We start from the raw sequence: 20,048 nt of genomic DNA, 5'->3' as shown, positions 1-20,048 counted from the left end.
TCCTTTGTCTCAACAGGTGCTGTGAACTCTGACAGCAAAAGATTAAAATTGAAATGGCATTTCACTGCTAATGGTTGTAGCAGAAACATCCAAATAATGTACTTATCCCCCTCAATCCAAAACTGCCTTCTACACTGCCTCATGGTGTCAAACCCCCCAGCTGTTTTTGTGACTTCTCTGACGCAAATAGGCTTTGTCAATACAAAGACAATGCTTTGGTGATGCAAAAGTCTGCGGCATATTGAAAACTGAAGATGTGGGAACAGTGTAAACTAAATGGATTTCAATACAGAATAAATAAAACGGGGCTACTGTACGGATGCATTATTGATTTTTATATTAAATTAATGGAAAACCTTAATTTTTAAATGTAATGACACTGCCGTAGTTTCTTTTCAGTCTGTTCCATCTGTGTGCAGCCCAATCCCGGGTCCTTTTCGTACAGTTTGGTCCAGCTTGCCACAGAGCACACACTAAATTATTTGTTTGGAACCAATTGTGTAAAATAGTCCCTGCGTATTTATTTACTTTCTGGATTATTGCAGTATTTTAGTTGTGAAGAACATGAGACTGCTCTGCAACATTTATGAATACTATATGCTCTATATGTGTCTGTTTTAAGGGAGGTAACTGTATGAAAACATGGGGTGGATTCAAGGCAAGAAAGCCACCCATTGGCCAACTCTTAAAACACCCTTCAGGGGCCATTGGTGTTGAGGTTTTACCTCCGACCACCTGCAGAGCTCACCAGCCTAGCTGGCCAAGGGAAAGGATCCCAGGTTGTAAACACAGGAGAACCAAATGCCTGAGACAAAGGATGTCTGGGAGGATACAAGTGACACTCTTCAGAGGTTGTTGGGAGAGACAATGAAGAGAGTCTCTGCCAAGGAATCATGGAATCATAGAATCTCAGGGTTGGAAGGGACCTCAGGAGGTCATCTAGTCCAACCCCCTGCTCAAAGCAGGACCAAACCCAACTAAATCATCCCAGCCAGGGCTTTGTCAAGCTTGACCTTAAAAACCTCTAAGGAAGGAGATTCCACCACCTCCCTAGGTAGCCCATTCCAGTTCTAATGGCAAGCCTTGAGGTAAGGTAGGCATGTGCATAGACCTTTTCTTGTTTTAAAAACCTTTTGCTCTTTTGCTATCCTTTTTTCGTACTGTTAAGAGAAGGAAAAGTGCCTGGTCACTGAATACGCCACTGGTCAGAGCTCCCAAAGGGAAGGCTTGCAGCCAGTGATGAATCCAGTCAGACCCGCTGGGTAAGCACAATTGATCCTCAGCGTACTATAGCCTGGGATCTGGTGGGGGAATCTCAGAATTCCATCCCAGGAGGTACACGAGGCCTGAGGGCTAAGGCCGGTGCACTCAGAGACACCAGAGGAGGCAGCAAAGATGTAGCTCTCTAGCCATGACACCGGTATCTTCAAATTCTAAGCAAATAATAGGTGATTCTAGGCTGACCCAATATGTTTCCAGTGGCAGATGCTCTTGAGGATGCTAGAGGATTTGAGTCAACCCATCCCACTGACCTACCTCGCCTTCCAGGATTGTTTTTGTAGCTCACTGGTATGGAAATGCTGCTCCATTTTTTACATAACACGTCTATTATTCCTAGTCTGCCTAGGTTGGCAAGGACCCCCTTTGTTATAGACACTGGAACATACTGTACCGAACTGACCTGCAGATGTGTCACAAAGACATTTCTATATTTAGTGCTTCAATGGGTTTTGAAGGTAGAAGGGAAGCGCTTCAGTGCCAAACAGATCAATAGCCATTTGCACAGTAATACAGACTCTCTCTACTAACTTTGGGTGTGATTCCTACCTGGGCTTCCCACTTGCATTGGGAGGGGATAAATTACCAAACCCCTCTTCCGTGCTCAGTGAGCATCATTGACTGGCACGTGGGGGTGGTTTAAGCCATGACTCTGCCCATGCCGTCCTCACTTGTGTCTGCTTCAGAGCTCCTACTTTCCCAATCCCTATGTCCAGGACCCTCAACCTGGGCATAGTCTATGTGGGTGCATCGGGGGCACAGAGGGGGGATTAAGAACATAAGAATGTCCGTAGTGAGTCAGACTAAAGGTCCATCTAGCCCAGTATCTGTCTACCAATAGTGGCCAATGCCAGGTGCCCCAGAGGGAGTGAACCTAACAGGCAATGATCAAGTGATCTCTCTCCTGCCATCCATCTCCATCCTCTGACAGACAGAGGCTAGGGACACCATTCCTTACCCATCCTAGCTAATAGCCATTTATGGACTTAACCACCATGTATTTATCCAGGTCTCTTTTAAACGCTGTCATAGTCCTAGCCTTCACAACCTCCTCAGGTAAGGAGTTTCACAAGTTGACTGTGCGCTGCGTGAAGAACTGCTGTTTGTGAGATTGGCCCCAATATCTATTACCGGGGCGGCTCCAGGCCCCAGCACGCCAAGCATGTGCTTGGGGTGGCAAGCCACGGGGGGCGCTCTGCTGGCGCCGCGAGGGCGGCAGGCAGGCTGCCTTCGGCGGCTTGCCTGCGGAGGGTCCGCTGGTCCCATGGCTTCGGCGGACCTCTGAAGCCGTGCTTGGGGCAGCAAAATGCCTAGAGCCGCCCCTGCTATTACGATAAATGGTTAAAATAAATCGCCAAATTCTGTGCAAAATACAGACTCATTCTAAACCAATGGTTCATCTAATGTAAAGCCCTGGGCCAAATTCAATCTTGGTGTTACTCTGCTGTATTCTGATGAAGTCAGGTAAGGGTTTGGTACACAGTAAATGACAGATTATGCAACAGTTGTCTGTAGTTTATGTAAAGTAATCATGTAAGAATGGATTTGCTAGGCAGAGTGAATGGACAATTACACTAACTCCATGTTCTCCTTTGAAAAACTGATTTTTACTGAGTGAAACCAAAAGTCATTCAGAGGTGTGGAGGGTGAGCCAAACATGACAGAATACAACTTTCTGCTTCACTGCTTGTCTCTATGAATCTTACCTCCTGTCCATAACCAACAGCACTTGCAACAGAGAGACCATGTCTAGGGAGAGAAATCACGTAGGTGTGGGAGGAAAAGCCTGGAAAAGTCACTGGAACTAAGCACAAGAATCCTGTTTCTTGGTTTCGAAATGGATCTGTCTCAGTGGGAGTGATAAATGACATGGTGGAATGTGAGGAGTTCTGATGGGAAGTGTGGGGGTTCTGAAGAGAGGAGCTGATGGAGGTATGGATGGGGTGGGTGGGTAAATGGGGTGGATGGGATAAAATGTACTCTTGTTTGGGGGATGTAGAGTGTGGTGCACACATCTCAAATAATAGTTAGCAACGTCATTCAGTTCCTTGAACAGAACGATCTGCAGAAAAAGTGGAAAGGTTTGATATTGCATTCTGAGGAATAAGTGATAATCCATTCGCTTAGAGTTGAAGAGCCACCACTGGCCTAGTGGATAAAACACTGGTTTGGGATTCAGGAGAAGTGGGTCTGATGACCAGCCACAGGCTCCCGGTGTATCCCTGGGCAAGTCACTTAATCTTTCTGTGCCTCAGTTCCCCATCTGTAAAGTGGGAGCAATACTTCACAGGAGTGTTGTGAGCGTAAATCTGTTAATGATTGTAGGCACTCAGATACTACGGTGATGGCAGCCTGGGAAGTACATAGATAGCTTGGGCTCCATGCAGACGATAGGAGTTACATAAGCTGCCCTGTGCCAACGCCAGCCCAGGGGACCCTTCTTGAAGTCACAGTTCCTCCCAGGCTCCCTGTAGTGCTTTCTTGGGGTGTGTTTCCCCCCCCTTGCCTCAGCAAGAGAGAGACTTGCTGGTGCTAAACTGGGTGATAGCTCTCACTGCTAACCACCCCAGACAGACTTCTCAGGACTCTGCCAGCCCTTACTTTGCCTTGCAGGTTAATATTTGGTCCACCCCTGTTCCCTAACTTCCTAGAAGCGTCCCCTTGTAGAGTGCAGCTCCTGTCACTGGGCACTCTCGGTAATTTCCAAGTCTGCTGCTTCCCAAGAGTCTGCATACACACCAGCTTGCTTGATTCAACTGGGAAGGCATGTGCTACTTAATATCACAGCACTGCGATGACTTTATAGTAAAAGGAGAATAAGCTTATTAACAAAGAACAGATTCAAGTGAGTATTGAGTAAGAATAATGGAAACACTGATGGTTACAAATAAAACAGAAGTATAACATGCTTCTAAGAGACCGATCGTTACTTTTAAACAGGCTAAAACCTTTGTCTAAGATAAGTTTCTAACCTAAAGGATCCGCTCAGTATCAACAGCCCTCAGGGCCGGGATCGAATTTTCATGGATGCAAAAGGTGCTGTTCTTTTTGCTCCCTCAGTAATGGGTAACCAAAAGGTTCTTGTCCCTTCTTATAGGCCAGCAAACCTTTGAAATGAATCTCTGTGAAGCGAACCCCTAGATAAGCTCCTTGTTTCCTGCTGCAGTGTGTTCCGGGGTGCTTTGACACCAGGCTGCGTTCTCATCCGCCTGTTAACTTGTTTTTCCTGTTTAACCTCAGATGCAAATGAACTTCCATCATATTTGGCTTACCCTGATCAATGTACATCAGAGATGTAGGCACGGGGGTAAATCAACATTCCTTTGCGTCTGGGAAAAACTTATCAACTCTGCCTGGTTACATAGCTCAAACCTGTTTTTAGTATGTACATTCAGCTTCTTGACTGGCAGTCATACGCACATCACACAATGCTCGTGATGAGCAGTATGATAGTAGCTTTCATTTGATACCTCACATGGCATTTTTAATAAGTAAATACTATGACAGCAATGTGTTAAGTGTAGTGAGTTTATCAGGCTTGCTGGGAAATTGCTGTTCCATGACAGTGAACCCTTTGCCAGTTGGCTTTTAGGGGCTCTGAGGGTCATGCTCTTCTTTTGCTCTGAGGAGAGGGTAAGTTGCTTCACCCTTCTTTGGGGCATGGTTTACATCCCAAGCTCACCTGGCCACCTCTGACAGCCTGTGCATGGGAGGGCAGAGCCATAACTTCACCCGGTTCTGCTCTCTCCTCACCCACTTGCTTGTCTAGGGTTGCATTGGGAGGGCCGGCCCTGCTCTTGCCGCATCCAGGAGCTGCTAGGCAGAGATGGGTTCTTACTCCTGTGGGCAGCCATGTGACCAGACCCATCGGCTATCCTTCAATAGCCACGTGACAATTCCTAGAAAGAGAGAAGGATACGTATCTCAGTGGCAAACACTGCTCTTAGTATTCTGGTGCAAATCCAGAGGGACTCCATGGATTTCTTTACCCTGCCTGACAACATACAACTGCTCGGTTAGGAAAATAAAGAACAGAGGCTTTGCAAGCTCTGCTTTTGGTTCTTCTAATGTAAGCCAGAGCTCACACAGTGCATGAAGGCATCTGTGACCTGCAAAAAAAATCTGTGAGGTTTCTTTACATGATACAGCAATCTGTGATTTGTTGTCCTTGCTGCTAATAAAATAGTAGGCTTAGATAAATTAGCTGGAATATATTTGCTCACCTTCACTGTCAAAATATATCCTTGAAATATATATTTAGATTCAGTAGCCTAAAATGGCATAGTTCAAAGCTTTCCAGCTCTAACAAACTATTGATTAATTGTTGTGCTACTTGATCGCTCTCGAAGATCAGGGAGGAATATTGCACTAAAACAAGTAGTGTCTTCAAATTAAATATGGGCTCTTAATTGGCAATTTCAGTCTCAACTGCTCGAGGTTCTCAACACATGCCAAAAGATTGATGCCACACTTTTATACAGCATATAAATAACTAGGAGCTGTTTGTGTGTGTATAAGAAAAAATGCTTCTGCGGTTTTAGTTGCAAATATTCCACTAAGCTCCTGCTGAGGCTAATCCTGATGATTTATCCAGCACTAGATCTGGATTCATGGATTGGGATGCGACCTGTCTCTCTTAATTGTGTGCAATCTCTTTGGGTTACATATTTCTATATTATCCTCATTTTATCTTTGATAAGTAAAGGCCAAGGGCTACATTTTCAAAAGTGACTGGTGGTTTGGGGGGAGCCATCTTAAAGGCTGATTTTCAGAGGGTGGGCGCTCAGCACATGCTTTTTTAAGGTGCCTCAATGTGGGACCCTCAAAATAACTAGTGACTTTTTGAAAATTTAGGAGTAAAAATATTGATCAGTTTAGCCCCTTGGATTTCAGACTGTGGATGTTGCAAGTACCGTTCGACTATTGTAGAGTAAGGCATTGTGCTGTGTTGTATGAGGGAAATGTTCCAGATCAATCACAATACTTAGCACGTATGTTGTGCTTTTCCTCATCGAACAGCTTTAAAACTTTTCCTACCTCTTATGGGGTAGATAATATATCCCCCTTTATGAGGCAGGGAAATAGGAGGTTTGGAGATATGACATGAGTTGGCCAAGACCACAGAGAGGATGGCTGTAAAGTCAAGATTACAGTGTTGATAAATTGTAGAGTCAATTGTTTGACCACACTTTGGTTTGTTATGAAATATGTTCAGGAGACCAAATCACCAATATTGGTCTGGTTTACTGCTGTAAGCCAATAGTAATATAGTACAGAATAAAGATTCAATACCACATGAGTCTGTGGGAACCTGTCTCATGTGGTGTTGTTACATTCACCTTACACAGAAGGTGCACACCCATAGTTATGCATTTCAGCTAGGAGTATCTATAGGAGATTTTACCAGTTACAAAACTCATAAGAACATAAAAATGGCCATATTGGGTAAGGTCAATGGTCCATCTAGCCCAGTATCCTGTCTTCTGACTGGCTAGTGTCAGATGCTTCAGAGGGAATGAACAGAACAGGCAGTCATCGAGTGACCCTGTCCACTCCCAGCTTCTGGCAAACAGAGGCTAGGAACACTCAGAGCATGGGGTTGCATCCCTACTCACCTGGTTGAGGTCTCAGATGTAGCCCTTGTGTTGAACTTCTGCACTGGGATGAATTTCTCCCAGAGAGAACACTGATATCCAAACTTGGAGAAAGATAAGATTGGCGGATAACAGCTTTGAGGCAGATCATCCTCAAAGGTTTAGCTGATGGTTCTGACTACTGTCTACCTAATGTAGAGTAACTGAATTGACAGGATCTGGATTATGAAAGTTGGATCTGTTGGAGTGAATGTTCTTCTGTATAATGACAAGACCATACCTACAAAACATAATTATTAGCCCTGCTTCTATCTTCTACTGTGTTGTACGAGGTGCTGGCAGAGCAAACGTGGCTTCAGATTTGCAAATGGGAAAGAACATACAACACCCATCCGACCTTCCCAGAGAAGGATGTAACTTATTTCATGGGCTCTGTCAGATACGTTCCTCTGTGTCTATATGCCCTGGTGCCATTGTTTGGCATGGAATTACCTGCGCACCCAAAAAGCCTGAGTGAAGCTTGCTGGTTATGTAAAGAAGTCTATTCTATTCTATTAGTCTGCTATATCGTTGCACAGTTGGCATCTTACAAGCAGGTTTTGTATTCAATTACACTGGAAAACATATTTGATTGGCTTGCTAAGGCCACTAGCGTCATGGCAAAGCCATCAGTTGTCAGTGTAGGTGTAAATAACACCACCGGTTTGGGTGATAGTTACCTATTGAAAATCCAGCTGCTAGGGTTGGGGATAGGCAGCCACAATTAACTTCCAAATCTTACATTTATTTCCCTATTCCATGTGTTCTTAGTGACTGATGTGCTGCTTGTGTGCTGACCGGTTAAATAAGCCCCCAGCCTAAAATAAATCTGTGAATCTGTGCAAGACATTCAAAACATGGAAGAGACGAGCCAGGCTTAGTTGGCCAGGTTCAGACCATTGTGCTGATGTGTCCATTCTCCTCTGTCATCTGCTGGTTCTTCATTCACTCCTGCAAGTTCTCGCTCATAGAACATGGTGTCTTCCTCAGCGGCAAAATTTATATCAACCTAACATCTGGTTGATTCCAGCCACGTATTTCTGGGTTCTGGGTCTTACCAGCCACCTTCCACCTCTTCTCCAGCCTCCTAAGGATAGGCACCTATTCCGCCTTGGTGTTGTTTCCATCCAGCAGAAGGAGAAAAGACAACTTCTCTGAAGACCTGAGGCTTTGATGTGGCTTGCCAGAAAGTATTTCAGTGCCCTAACTGGGTCTGAAGTCATAAAAGTAGACTCCTTCCAGTGATAGAACAGTTGTCCTAGTTTCAGACGGTTATTACTGGCTTCTGTTTCATTCTGTACAACCATCAAGGACCTCAAGTACCAATGGTGGGACACTGCAGGATGTAACAAAGAGGAAACTTTCCTCTTGTAAGGCTGTCCTTGGTGACACCAGGGGAGGATCATTCCAAAAAAATCCCTCCCCATGCCATGAGGAAATGGTATCCTCCACTCTTGCTTGTGTCAGTGTCAGTGGTCAGGAAGGGCTTGCATGGGTACAAGTGCCTCTTTGACTGTTCAAACCAAATGGATGGCACATGGTAGCTAAAAATGTATTCCAGTTTAGGACTCTAATTCCTTCAGGAAAAACAGTTAATCATTGTAGGGAGCTTCTATGTATGGGGGAGGGGAAGTTAAGAATTCATTTTTGGCCAGCGGGGACTTTGATTATTACGGTGTGCACCCCTCCCCCATGAGTCATTTGTATGCATTTCACTGTCAAGATGTTTGAAACCCCACAATGCCTTTTCCTCAAGGGAGCTTACAGTCAAACTTATGCAAACTCTTTCTTCTCAGGTGCCTCCCGATCATCTGTCACCCGATGCAAGCCAGGAGCCAACTGCCCCATCACACGCAGTGGCATCAGTAGGCAGCTCTCCCCTTTATCTGTTGCTGAAGATTCTGCTGCTCCCATTCTTGAGCTGCAGAGTCGAAGCCCCTCTGGAATTTGCCGGCATAGCAGAGTCGAGAGGCAGATCAGATCAGGTAGGAACAACAGCTGCATATCTGGCACAGTGAGATGCCTGCAAAAGGCCGCTTTCGTCTGTCTTGGAAGGATGCCGTGGTTGGTGCAATGTCAGAAAGCATTGACATGGTTTCCTGTACTGTGAGCAACACAGCCCCACGAAAGCCATTCCTTTGTCTGTTGCAAATTGGGGTTTGGAGGGATTGAAGAGTGGAGGGGGAAAAGAGGCATGGTCCCTAATAGGAATATATGCTTTAGTATCTGAGAAGTAGTATCTGAGAAGCCCAATAGTCACGGAAGACCTTTAAAGGATGATAAATAATAACACGCAGTTTTACATAATGGTTGTGTTTCCTTAGCTTCAGCCAGGCCAGAGCCCAGGGACTCTTAAAAGCCAGTTCTATTCCTTCTCAAAGCCACTGGCCCTCTCACCTCAGACCATGGATGCTCTGAAGAGGAGGAAGAGAGAGAGCAAGAGGTGGAATGATATCTAGGCGAGACCATCAACCCCAACTCAGATCACCAGTCAGCTGCTGAGGAAGACATCAGGGCTAACCACAGGATGTAGCTTCCCCCTTTACTGCAGCAGTGTAGCCCAAGTGAACCTGTAGGTATGGTGCTGCCTCTGGTTTCTCCATCAGCAAATCAACCTGGGCACTGGTGGCTCCTTCATCCATGTGGGTGGGATGGACACAACTATGATGTATTGGCCTGAGGCAGAGTTTTCAAGTCTGCTGAATTCTTCTAGAAGGAGGAGAGCAGTTGGGACTGAAATAGCATCATTGCCCAAGCTCCTTGGGAAAACTATGGCATCAAAGTGGCAAGAGGAGGAGGAAGGGGCGGAGGCTGAACCTCCCAAATACGTTGAGAATGTGGGAGATGAGTCTCCTCTTCTGTCTCTCCATTGCCCAAGCTCTGAGAAGAGGCAGCCATTTCTAGTGTCCCAATCAGCTGGGTAAACTGAGGGAGCTAGTAGTCCTGTAGAAAGAACGTATATGATGGCAAAAAGGGAATTCAGTAGAGAGTTGCAGAGAGAACTGCTGGGTATCCTGGAAAAATATCTGAGATACCCTGAGACAACAGTGCATAGCATGCAAGAAGGATCATACCCAAGACACTAGAGACCTGATTCTGATCTCACCTATATTGGTGATCGGGACTGACTTCATTCAAGCCAACACCTGTGTAAAACCAAAATCAGAATCAATCCTGAGTTCTCTAAGGAAGGACTGTGGTCCCTCTGAGGAGTGGTAGTGCCCTGACCTGATTCTCCTTGAACTTGGCACCCTGTCACTTTCGACTGCATCCCCTTTCAGTTCTGGGCCTCCCTTTCTAAGGAATAAGATCTGAGCAAGGTTGTCTTGGGAAAGTACTGTAGCTACACAGGGACAGGATAGATGCACATGAGGAGTAGTCACAAAGAAAGCATAGTGACCTAAACTTCAGGTAAAGCTGCCCTCTCTCTACAAGATGGATAGCAGACACTGATGCATTTAGAAGAGCAGCCTGTGTGTTATGCTGTTTCACGTACCATTCCTTTGCAAGACCTTTTTTTTTTTTTTTTTACCATACTGTCAGTCAGGCATCGTAAGCAAAGACTGTTAGCAATAGTGAAAAGTTAAACACAGAATGTATGGGGTTTTCTGGTCACTAGCTGCTTTCCAATACCGTGTTCCTCTGGCCACAATGTCTTATCAGTTCTGTCCCTTTCTCTCTGTGCTTCTTGGCTCCCCAAATTTGTTTCCGTGTCCATGACTGGTGATGTTTATTGCTGTGTTGCTGATTGGATGAATTGCAGACACAGAGGAGCTCTGCCATCTTGGTGGCTGTGAAAAGTTATTTACTGGTTGCTTCGACGGATGTGTGTGTTTATTTTGTGGTAGCTCACGCTTCAGCATCTGCGCATTGGTTCTGCTTCTCTGCCCAGGCCTGGCTCCAGCCTGATGGCCAGTAGAAATGGACTCTTTGGAAATATCCTACCCATTTAGTAGGGATTTATTTATGCTCGTTATACCTGTAGGCCACCCTCTTGGAATCCAGGCCCCAGGCTCGTTATTCAGAATTCACATGCATCCAACGAAGTGGGTATTCACCCACGAAAGCTCATGCTCCCAAGCGTCTGTTAGTCTGTAAGGTGCCACAAGACTCTTTGCTGTTTATTCAGAATTGTTATTGTTTTTTTTATCTTTGCTGGGGGATGAGACTTTTGAAGCAGAAATCCCATGGACTTTTGAAGGAACTTTTGCTACTTAGGTTATTCCACCATATAAGATTAATCAGACCAGAGGCTCATGTACCTTTTCGAGCCAAGCAAGAACTCACAAGGAGTGTATGTTTCTGTTATTTTCATTAACATCCTGTGACAGGGGCAGGCCAGATGGCTACAGGAGATAGAAGGCAGATATATTAGCCCCAGATTAAGTAGGTCCTCTTTCCCTGGGTATGGTAACAGGGAAGGTTCCAGAACAATCAGGAGCTTTCTGGAAACAATTAAGGCAGACAGGCTGATTAGAACACCTGCAGCCAATCAAGAAGCTGCTAGAATCAATTAAGGCAGGCTAATCAGGGCACCTGGCTTTAAAAAGGAGCTCACTTCAGTTTGTGGTGCGCGTGTGAGGAGCTGGAAGCAAGAGGTGCAAGGAGCTGAGAGGCTGTGCTGCTGGAGGACTGAGGAGTACAAGCGTTATCAGACACCAGGAGGAAGGTCCTGTGGTGAGGATAAAGAAGGTGTTTGGAGGAGGCCATGGGGAAGTAGCCCAGGGAGTTGTAGCTGTCATGCAGCTGTTACAGGAGGCACTATAGACAGCTGCAATCCACAGGGCCCTGGGCTGGAACCCGGAGTAGAGGGTGGGCCCGGGTTTCCCCCAAACCTCCCAACTCCTGATCAGACACAGGAGGAGTTGACCCAGACTGTGGGTTCCACCAGAAGGGAAGATCTCTGAGGTGAGCAAATCTGCCAATAAGCACAGGACCCACCAAGGTAGAGGAGGAACTTTGTCACAATCCACATCCGGGACTGCAAAATCCACACCAAATGCTAATAATAGCTTCATGCACAGTTATAGTAATTACATAGTTGTTTGGTAATTGGAAAATGTAGGGCTCGTGCAAAGGTGTTTTGTGCCTTCTGTTTCTGTGATTACTGTAACTATTAGATCAATGAGAGTTAATTGCTTGGTAGTTCTGTCTTGCAGGTAACCCCACCTGTGGATATTACATAACATGTTCTGTGCAAGCATCTCTGGTTTGCAAACAAACTATAATTTACCTTTCAGTGGTAGCGGTCAGTCATTATCAGTATGACTAAAATAACATGCTGTGGCTCCTGCCTCCCATCAGTTAACGGGAATGTTAAACTGACTGCATTTTATAAAATACTATCTTTTCAAAGCACTCTCTGATTATTCTCTGCATGTTATTAATAGACCTTTAATTTTATTTGAACTCTTTTTTCACTATTAAACAATGGAACAGCTAAATAGCTGTGACTTTGGGCATGAACAAGGCTCTGCTGTCCCTGTCTATCGGGCAGTTTGCTGGAATGGCTGCAGTGTTGTGTTTCTATAACTTAACCAGGGCCGGCTCCAGGCACCAGCATTCCAAGCTGGTGCTTGGGGCGGCAGTCCCTGTTGTTTTGCCCCCAAGCAGCGCACCGAATTGCCACCGCGGACGGCGGGGGCAGTCCGTGTGCCCTTAGGGCGGCACGTGAGTTTACGTGGTGGCGGCAATTCGGCATCAGCTTCTATGTTTAGCTGTCCGCGGCGGCTTCAGCTAAACATAGAAGCTGCCGCCGAATTGCCGCCGCCGCGGAAACGCGCCTGCCGCCCTAAGGGCACACGGACTGCCCCCGCCGCCCGCGGCTGCAATTCGGTGCGCTGCTTGGGGCGGCGAAAACTGTAGAGCCGGCCCTGAACTTAACTCTTTTATGAGGTTAGATTGTTGGCCTACTGCTCAACCCCCAACCTGGAGGTCCAGTGGGACTTGGGGGTTGGAGGGGCCTGGTCCCTATCCTTTGACCTCTCTGGCTTGGGTGGCCCAATGAGGAGTTAAAACTCCTGCTGGTGTACCTCCTTACCATCTATATTCTAGAAAGAGGCCACTGCACAGTTGCAAAATGCACTGTTTCCTCATTATAAAGTTCTTGGTTATAATGCATTCTCTGATATAATTAAAAGAAACACTTCCAAGGTCAAATTCACCCCGATGTACCTCTACTAACTTGGTCCACTATGTTTACATAATGTTAATCCTATATAGAATCATAGAATCTCAGGGCTGGAAGGGACCTCAGGAGGTCATCTAGTCCAACCCCCTGCTCAAAGCAGGACCAAACCCAACTAAATCATCCCAGCCAGGGCTTTGTCAAGCCTGACCTTAAAAACCTCTAAGGAAGGAGATTCCACCACCTCCCTAGGTAACCCATTCCAGTTCTTCACCACCCTACTAGTGAAAAAGTTTTTCCTAATGTCCAACCTAAACCTCCCCCTCTGCAACTTGAAACCATTACTCCTTGTTCTGTCATCTTCTACCACTGAGAACAGTCTAGTTCCATCCTCTTTGGAACCCCCTTTCAGGTAGTTGAAAGCAGCTATCAAATCCCCCCTCATTCTTCTCTTCTGCAGGCTAAACAATCTCAGTTCCCTCAGCCTCTCCTCATAAGTCATGTGCTCCAGCCCCCTAATCATTTTTGTTGCCCTCCGCTGGACTCTCTCCAATTTATCCACATCCTTCTTGTAGTGTGGGGCCCAACACTGGACACAAAAGCAACTGCATCAAAGGGAAGTCAAGCTTTGGTCTGAAATCCTGCCTTTCTCACATGTTATGTTGAACTGCTCCATTACAGAACTCATGATGATGTATCCTATCTTCACAGCTGGTGTATGCTAAAGAAACCGATACTATAGCAGAAATTATGAATTCCTAGAAATGGATCCATTTTGCCTGTAACTCTCCTCTTTTTTTTTTTTTCAGGAGAAGAAGGGACACAAACCCATACCGAGAACAACAGTCAAGAAAACCAAGCACAGACCCGGTGTCAGTCTTGCACATCTACATTTCTTAAGGTTGTCTGGGGATTTCTAATAATCTTATCAGTCTCATCCTCTTGGGTTGGAACCACACAGATTGTGAAAATCACATATAAGAACTTTGACTATCCATTTTTCATGACTTGGTTTTCAACAAACTGGAACATTATGTTTTTCCCCGTTTATTATTCTGGGCACCTTGCAACTGCACAGGAAAAGCAGTCTCCAATCAAAAAATTCAGGTAGGTTTTATTGTGACAATGTCACTTTAAGTATCTCCATGACTGTTGACTCAAATTACAGCTGTTTTCTTAGACTCTAGCTATATAGTTTGCTTTTTGGTGTGATGGTGCAGAATAAAGATCACACTTTATTTTAAGGTCCCAGTCATATATAGTTTATTAGAAGTTAATAGATTATTTACATATGTTTGAATAAATGGTTAATTTTTATAGATTGTTATTGAGTTCAACAGGTTAATTGGTTGCTTATAACCATGGCTTATAAACATGGATTATACCTTGTATGATGTGCTTATAGCCATCTATAACAGATACTATCTGCATCTGTAACATACAGCCTTAATATAAAGTCTGACCAGAATAAATCAGAGCTGGCCAAGATGAAGCTTAAAGCTGGGGAGACGGAAGATTGGGCTTGTCTTAAGGGCCCCTGTAGGGGAATAATGGTATGAAAACCATTTCCCCACGCCCCTGTGTTGGCTATCCACATACCAGGCCACAGTCTGCCTTGAGGGGAGTAGGGAGATGGTTTTCATCCCCTTTCCATAAAAGCTGCTTCCCACCATGCTGGGAGAGCCAGGGAAGGAATTGTGAACTACAGAGTCACAGTCTGCGCTTTGGACAAAGCAGCTACACGCTGCCCCTTGCTATGGGCTGAGAGTAAAGTCAATCTAGCCTGAAGTGAAGAAATGCTGGGAGCATAACTGCAGTTATAACTTTAGGTTATATGGGCAGTGACATACACATCTAGGGTTGCCACCCATCTGGTTTTTACCCAGATAGTCTGGGTTTCGGCTTGTCTGTCTGCGTGCCATTTGAGAAGCCCTGATGTCCCTTTTTTTTTAAATCTGGGAGGTGGAGAAGGAGATGAGGCCTTGGGAGAAGAGGTGGAGAAGTGGGTGGAGTTTTAGGGGAAGAGGCGGGGCTTTGGGGGAAGAGGTGGAGCAGGGGGTGAGGCCTCAGCAATCTGGTTACCAGACATTAGAAAGGTGCAGCTCTATACAAATCCCTGTTCCTCTCCAGTAGCCAACTTGCTCCAGGGACTGCAACCAAATTCGACTCACAAGAGGTAAAACATCCTGCCAAAGCAATCGTAGGGCGATTTTAAACAAGGACCAGAGTCGGATACCCTTACACTTGTTTGGTAACACCTTGCCCTGCAAGCAACCCCACTGGTTTCAACAGTGTCTGTGAAGTAAGGTATTACCCAATATATGGGTATCAGATTCTGGTCTGGACTCCTTACTGAGGGTGGAATGATACTTCCATTGAGAACACTAGGAGTTTTAACAGCAGCAGGATTGGGGCCTATGGCCCAAATCCCTCACTCTGATGCTCTTGTAGGGATCCCAGATCTGAAGTTGGACTTAAGTTATTATTTACATCATATCAGGCCATCTAAAATTGGACAGTTGCAATTAATTAATTGCTGCGCCAAAGATCACAATGGTTTGTGCAAGAACGATGCCTTCATCCTGCTTCTTCCTAAACTGGGATGGTTTGTGAGAACGTCGACCACTATCTGCTTGGCTTCTGTGTGTGAGGCTAGGAAGGGGAACGTAGCCCCATAATGGTAAATATAGAGCAAATGAATGAACGTCAGGGTGAATGCTGTGCCATTATCTGTGTGAACAAATCGTTTCTGTGTGTAAATCAGTGTCTGATTATACATCCACCACAACAAAAGTCTGAGAATAAACCATTTGTGCAGCCTGCAAATACTTATATTATTAAGAAAGCCCACCTCCCCTCTACCTGTTCATACACCCCGTACTCACTAAAACATTGATACCCTGTAGTATGCTCCTGGACACGGTGAAACAGTGTTTTACAATTTTATTTGAATTAATGTACTTTCTGGGCCTGATCTGAAGTCAATGGGTCAGGCCCTGAAAAGGAAGATGCTGCTTTGGTTGATGTTGACTGGATGTATAATACTTATCAGCTGAATGTAGACTGTGTGGGCCTGATCCTGGAAGCTGAGGAGCATCTCCTGCTGAGTATCCTGAGAACAGAGTGCTCAGCACCTTGAGGGATCCATTGCCCCGGGCCATATGCCTGGTGTAGTGGGGTTTCAATATATTCTTATCCAAACTACAGGGATTCTCTTGTCAGCTCCTCCCCACCCCCACAACGGCCTCCAGGGATCTCCCTCACATGCACCACCTAAATGTAACTAGGACATTCTGGGAGCTTTGACCCACACTCACAAAAGGCCCACGGATTAAAAAAAACCCAACAACCCAAATCTTTAGAGCCCAATTGTCCAAGTTGGATAGATGTATGTGCGCGCATATGGGAATTTTATGCACACAAATACCAGATGAGCAAATGCAAATTAAGTATGTGAGCGTGCACAAATGGCAAGTTAGGGGCCAGGGCTAATGTGTATGTGTGTTTGATAGTAGAACATCAGAATTTGCCAACAGATATTCTACAGCTCCCAGAGTGTTTCCAATTCTAGGTATATGGTGAAATTGTGGTATTTCAGGCTCGTGTGTGTGTGTGGGGGGTGGGAACTGTAATCGTGGCCAGTGTATCTGATTTACACAGGCACACCGGGAAATTAGGTAGTATTATTATTTGGGTTCATAAATTGGGTGAACCCAAACCTATCTATGTAATTGGGAAAGTCTAGGTGTGAAAAATCATCCCATAATACTATCCAGACTTCTCCTGGTCTCTTGAGGATTTTTGTTTTTCTGATTATTACCATCCTAAAACATCATTTATTGTTTTAAAAATGTATTTATAGTTATTACTTTTGTGCTCTAAGCAATATCCTCGTTAACAAGTTCTCACTTGCGTTTTCTACCATTTATTATTTCCTTGGTGGCTTTATTTTTGTGAAATAGATAATTTGTTTCAATCAAATCTGGCCCATGCTTATCCCTAGGCTAGTAGTGTGTGTGTGATGATTTTTATTTCTGTAGGACAGAGTGATTCACTGGTGGCTTAAAGAGGCATGAAATTTTGTCCAATAGGTTCCGCAACAGACCATAACAAATTATGCCCATAACATCTTCTCTATGGCAGTAATAATGTCATCTACTTTCGAAATATCACCCCAGCCTCTCAAAGCCAAACAGAGCCTTTGTTGCTGCTTTTGCATTTAAAAAAAAAAAGTCCTGTTAGTCAGGACAAAAGTCTTGGTTTTCAGCTTTGGGTTTGCTGGATTATGAAGGTTAAAGGCTTTGAAACTGTTTTGAAACTCTCACCGCTTACCCTTGAGATTCTGTTTTTTAGTCTCAAAAGTGACTCACTGTTGCAACCTGTCCCCTGAATTTCAATTTGCCATTTTAGCCTTCCCGAGGTGGAGTATTTTGACACAGCTCCTGCCGTTTTCCTACTGGTTGTAGATTAAGCGTAAGGAGCGCCCGCCAGAGAGCCTGAAATGTGAGGGAAGCATGAAGCCCGAACTCTTTACGAAGGGCGAGTAATGAAATGTTGTGGAGCTCACAGGGAAAGTGGTCCTCATTAAAAAGTCAGCCTTTGCCAATAGTCTACCCACACTGATATCTGCAGTTGTTCCCTAGAAATAGCTAGATGGCATCTCACATACCAGCATTTGGTACCAGCATTTGGTACCAGCATTTGGTAGCACCTCCACCCTGAGCGCCCTCCCACACCCTAACTCCCTCCCCGCCCCCCCACCCCCCCACCCAGAGCCCCCTCCGACACCCTAACTCCCTCCCCGATCCTGCACCCCCACCCTAGCGCCCTCTCACACCCTAACTCCCTCCCCGACCCCGCACCAAATGCTGGTACCAAATGCTGGTTCCCCAGTGGTGGGCACTAGAGCGCGTTCTCTCAAGCACTCAATCCAGAATATCTACTGCACCTAGGTGTCCAGGGAAAGCGAGCCGGTGCTGAGTAGCATTGAGGCCCTGATTACAAACATTGTTTATGGCTGCGGGTGCCAGCAAGAGACGACTTCGCTGGGAAGTATCAAATTTCTAGTGACAAGGACGACGCAGGATAATGAGATGCAGTAACTCCTCACTTAACGTTGTAGTTCTGTTCCTGAAAAATGCAACTTTAAGGGAAACGATGTTAAACGAATCCAATTTTCCCAAAAGATTTCATGTAAATGTGGGGGGTTAGGTTCCAAGGACATTTTGTGGGGACAGACAAAAGGCATTATATACTGTACAGTACTGTACTGTACTGTGGTGGGGAGGTACCCTGGCTTACCCCACACAGGCACAGCCCGCTGCAGACAATGAGGCAGGCAAGGATGCTAGGAAGCACCTTGTGCAGCAGCAGCTACCCCCCAGAAAAACAGGTGCTGACTTTGCCAGGGGGTGCTCCAGGCCCGCCTCTTCCCACCCCCACTCCACCTCCTCCCTGGAGCATGACGCGTCCCCGCTCCTCCCCCTTCCTCCCAGCACTTCCCTGCTGCCAAACTGTGCTGTTTGGCAGCACTTAGGATTTTCTGGGAGGGAGGGGGAGGAGCGGCGACGCGGCGCTTCCCCACTCCTCCCCTTCCCACCAGTGGCGGATTTAGAGTTAGTGGGGCCCTGTGCTCAGCTTCATTTTTGGGGAGCATTCTCTCTTATTCCACCCCCCCCTGTTTTTCATTCTTTTTTTCTCCATTCTCCTCCTGGGCTCAGGGCTGGGGATGCGGGGTCGGGGAGGGAGTTACGGTGCAGGAGGGCACTGCGGGTGCGGGGTCGGGGAGGGAGTTAGGGTGCAGGAGGGCGCTCAGGGTGCGGGTGTGGGGTCGGGGAGGGAGTTAGGGTGCGGGAGGGCACTCAGGGTGCGGGTGCAGGATCGGGGAGGGAGTTAGGATGCGGGAGGGCGCTCAGGGTGCGGGTGTGGGGTCGGGGAGGGAGTTAGGGTGCGGGAGGGCGCTCAGGGTGGGGGTGCAGGGTTGGGGAGGGAGTTAGGGTGCGGGAGGGCGCTCAGGGTGTGTGTGTGGGGTTGGGGAGGGAGTTAGGGTGCAGGAGGGCGCTCAGGGTGGGGTGCGGGGTCGGGGAGGGAGTTAGGGTGCGGGAGGGCGCTCAGGGTGCAGGTGTGGGGTAGGGGAAGGAGTTAGGGTGCGGGAGGGCGCTGCGGGTGCGGGTGCGGGGTCGGGGAGGGAGTTAGGGTGCGGGAGGGCGCTGCGGGTGCGGGGTCGGGGAGGGAGTTAGGGTGCAGGAGGGCGCTCAGGGTGCGGGTGCAGGATCGGGGAGGGAGTTAGGATGCGGGTGGGCACTCAGGGTGCGGGTGTGGGGTCGGGGAGGGAGTTAGGGTGCGGGAGGGCGCTCAGGGTGGGGTGCGGGGTCGGGGAGGGAGTTAGGGTGCGGGAGGGCGCTCAGGGTGTGGGTGCAGGGTCGGGGAGGGAGTTAGGGTGTGGGAGGGCGCTCAGGGTGGGGTGCGGGGTTGGGGAGGGAGTTAGGGTGCGGGAGGGCGCTCAGGGTGCGGGTGCGGGGTCGGGGAGGGAGTTAGGGTGCGGGAGGGCGCTCAGGGTGGGGTGCGGGGTCGGGGAGGGAGTTAGGGTGCGGGAGGGCACTCAGGGTGGGGTTACGGGATCTGGGAGGGAGTTAGGGTGTGGGAGGGCGCTCAGGGTGCGGTTGCGGGGTTGGGGAGGGAGTTAGGGTGCGGGAGGGCGCTCAGGGTGCGGGTGCGGGGTTGGGGGGGAGTTAGGGTGCAGGAGGGCGCTCAGGGTGGGGGTGCGGGGAGGGGGAGGGAGTTAGGGTGCGGGAGGGCGCTCAGGGTAGGGTGCGGGGTCGGGGAGGGAGTTAGGGTGCAGGAGGGCGCTCAGGGTGGGGTGCGGGGTCGGGGAGGGAGTTAGGGTGCGGGAGGGCGCTCAGGGTGTGGGTGTGGGGTCGGGGAGGGAGTTAGGGTGCGGGAGGGCGCTCAGGGTGTGGGTGTGGGGTCTGGGAGGGAGTTAGGGTGCAGGAGGGCACTCAGGGTGTGGG

At 47.4% G+C, this 20,048-nt stretch overlaps 1 protein-coding gene across 2 annotated transcripts in view; it reads left to right on the top strand.

Annotated features, from left to right (window-relative positions):
• The window catches only part of SLC35F4 (solute carrier family 35 member F4), a 62,488-nt gene that overhangs the window by 11,504 nt on the left and 30,936 nt on the right, over nucleotides 1-20,048 (top strand). The window contains exons 2-3 of one of the 2 annotated variants that reach the window (XM_045015900.1): nucleotides 8,708-8,896; nucleotides 13,848-14,145. In XM_045015900.1, the coding sequence (XP_044871835.1) occupies nucleotides 8,708-8,896; nucleotides 13,848-14,145 (487 nt within the window). Of the gene's footprint in view, nucleotides 1-8,707; nucleotides 8,897-13,847; nucleotides 14,146-20,048 lie in introns of those variants that run through there. The other variant, XM_045015901.1, reaches the window with a different exon arrangement.

The sequence above is a fragment of the Mauremys mutica genome, chromosome 4 (assembly GCF_020497125.1).
Source record: "Mauremys mutica isolate MM-2020 ecotype Southern chromosome 4, ASM2049712v1, whole genome shotgun sequence".
NCBI classification, from domain to species: Eukaryota; Metazoa; Chordata; order Testudines; family Geoemydidae; genus Mauremys; species Mauremys mutica.
The sequence above is the reverse complement of the archived record's forward strand: the minus strand, read 5'-3'. Positions and strand labels throughout refer to the sequence as shown.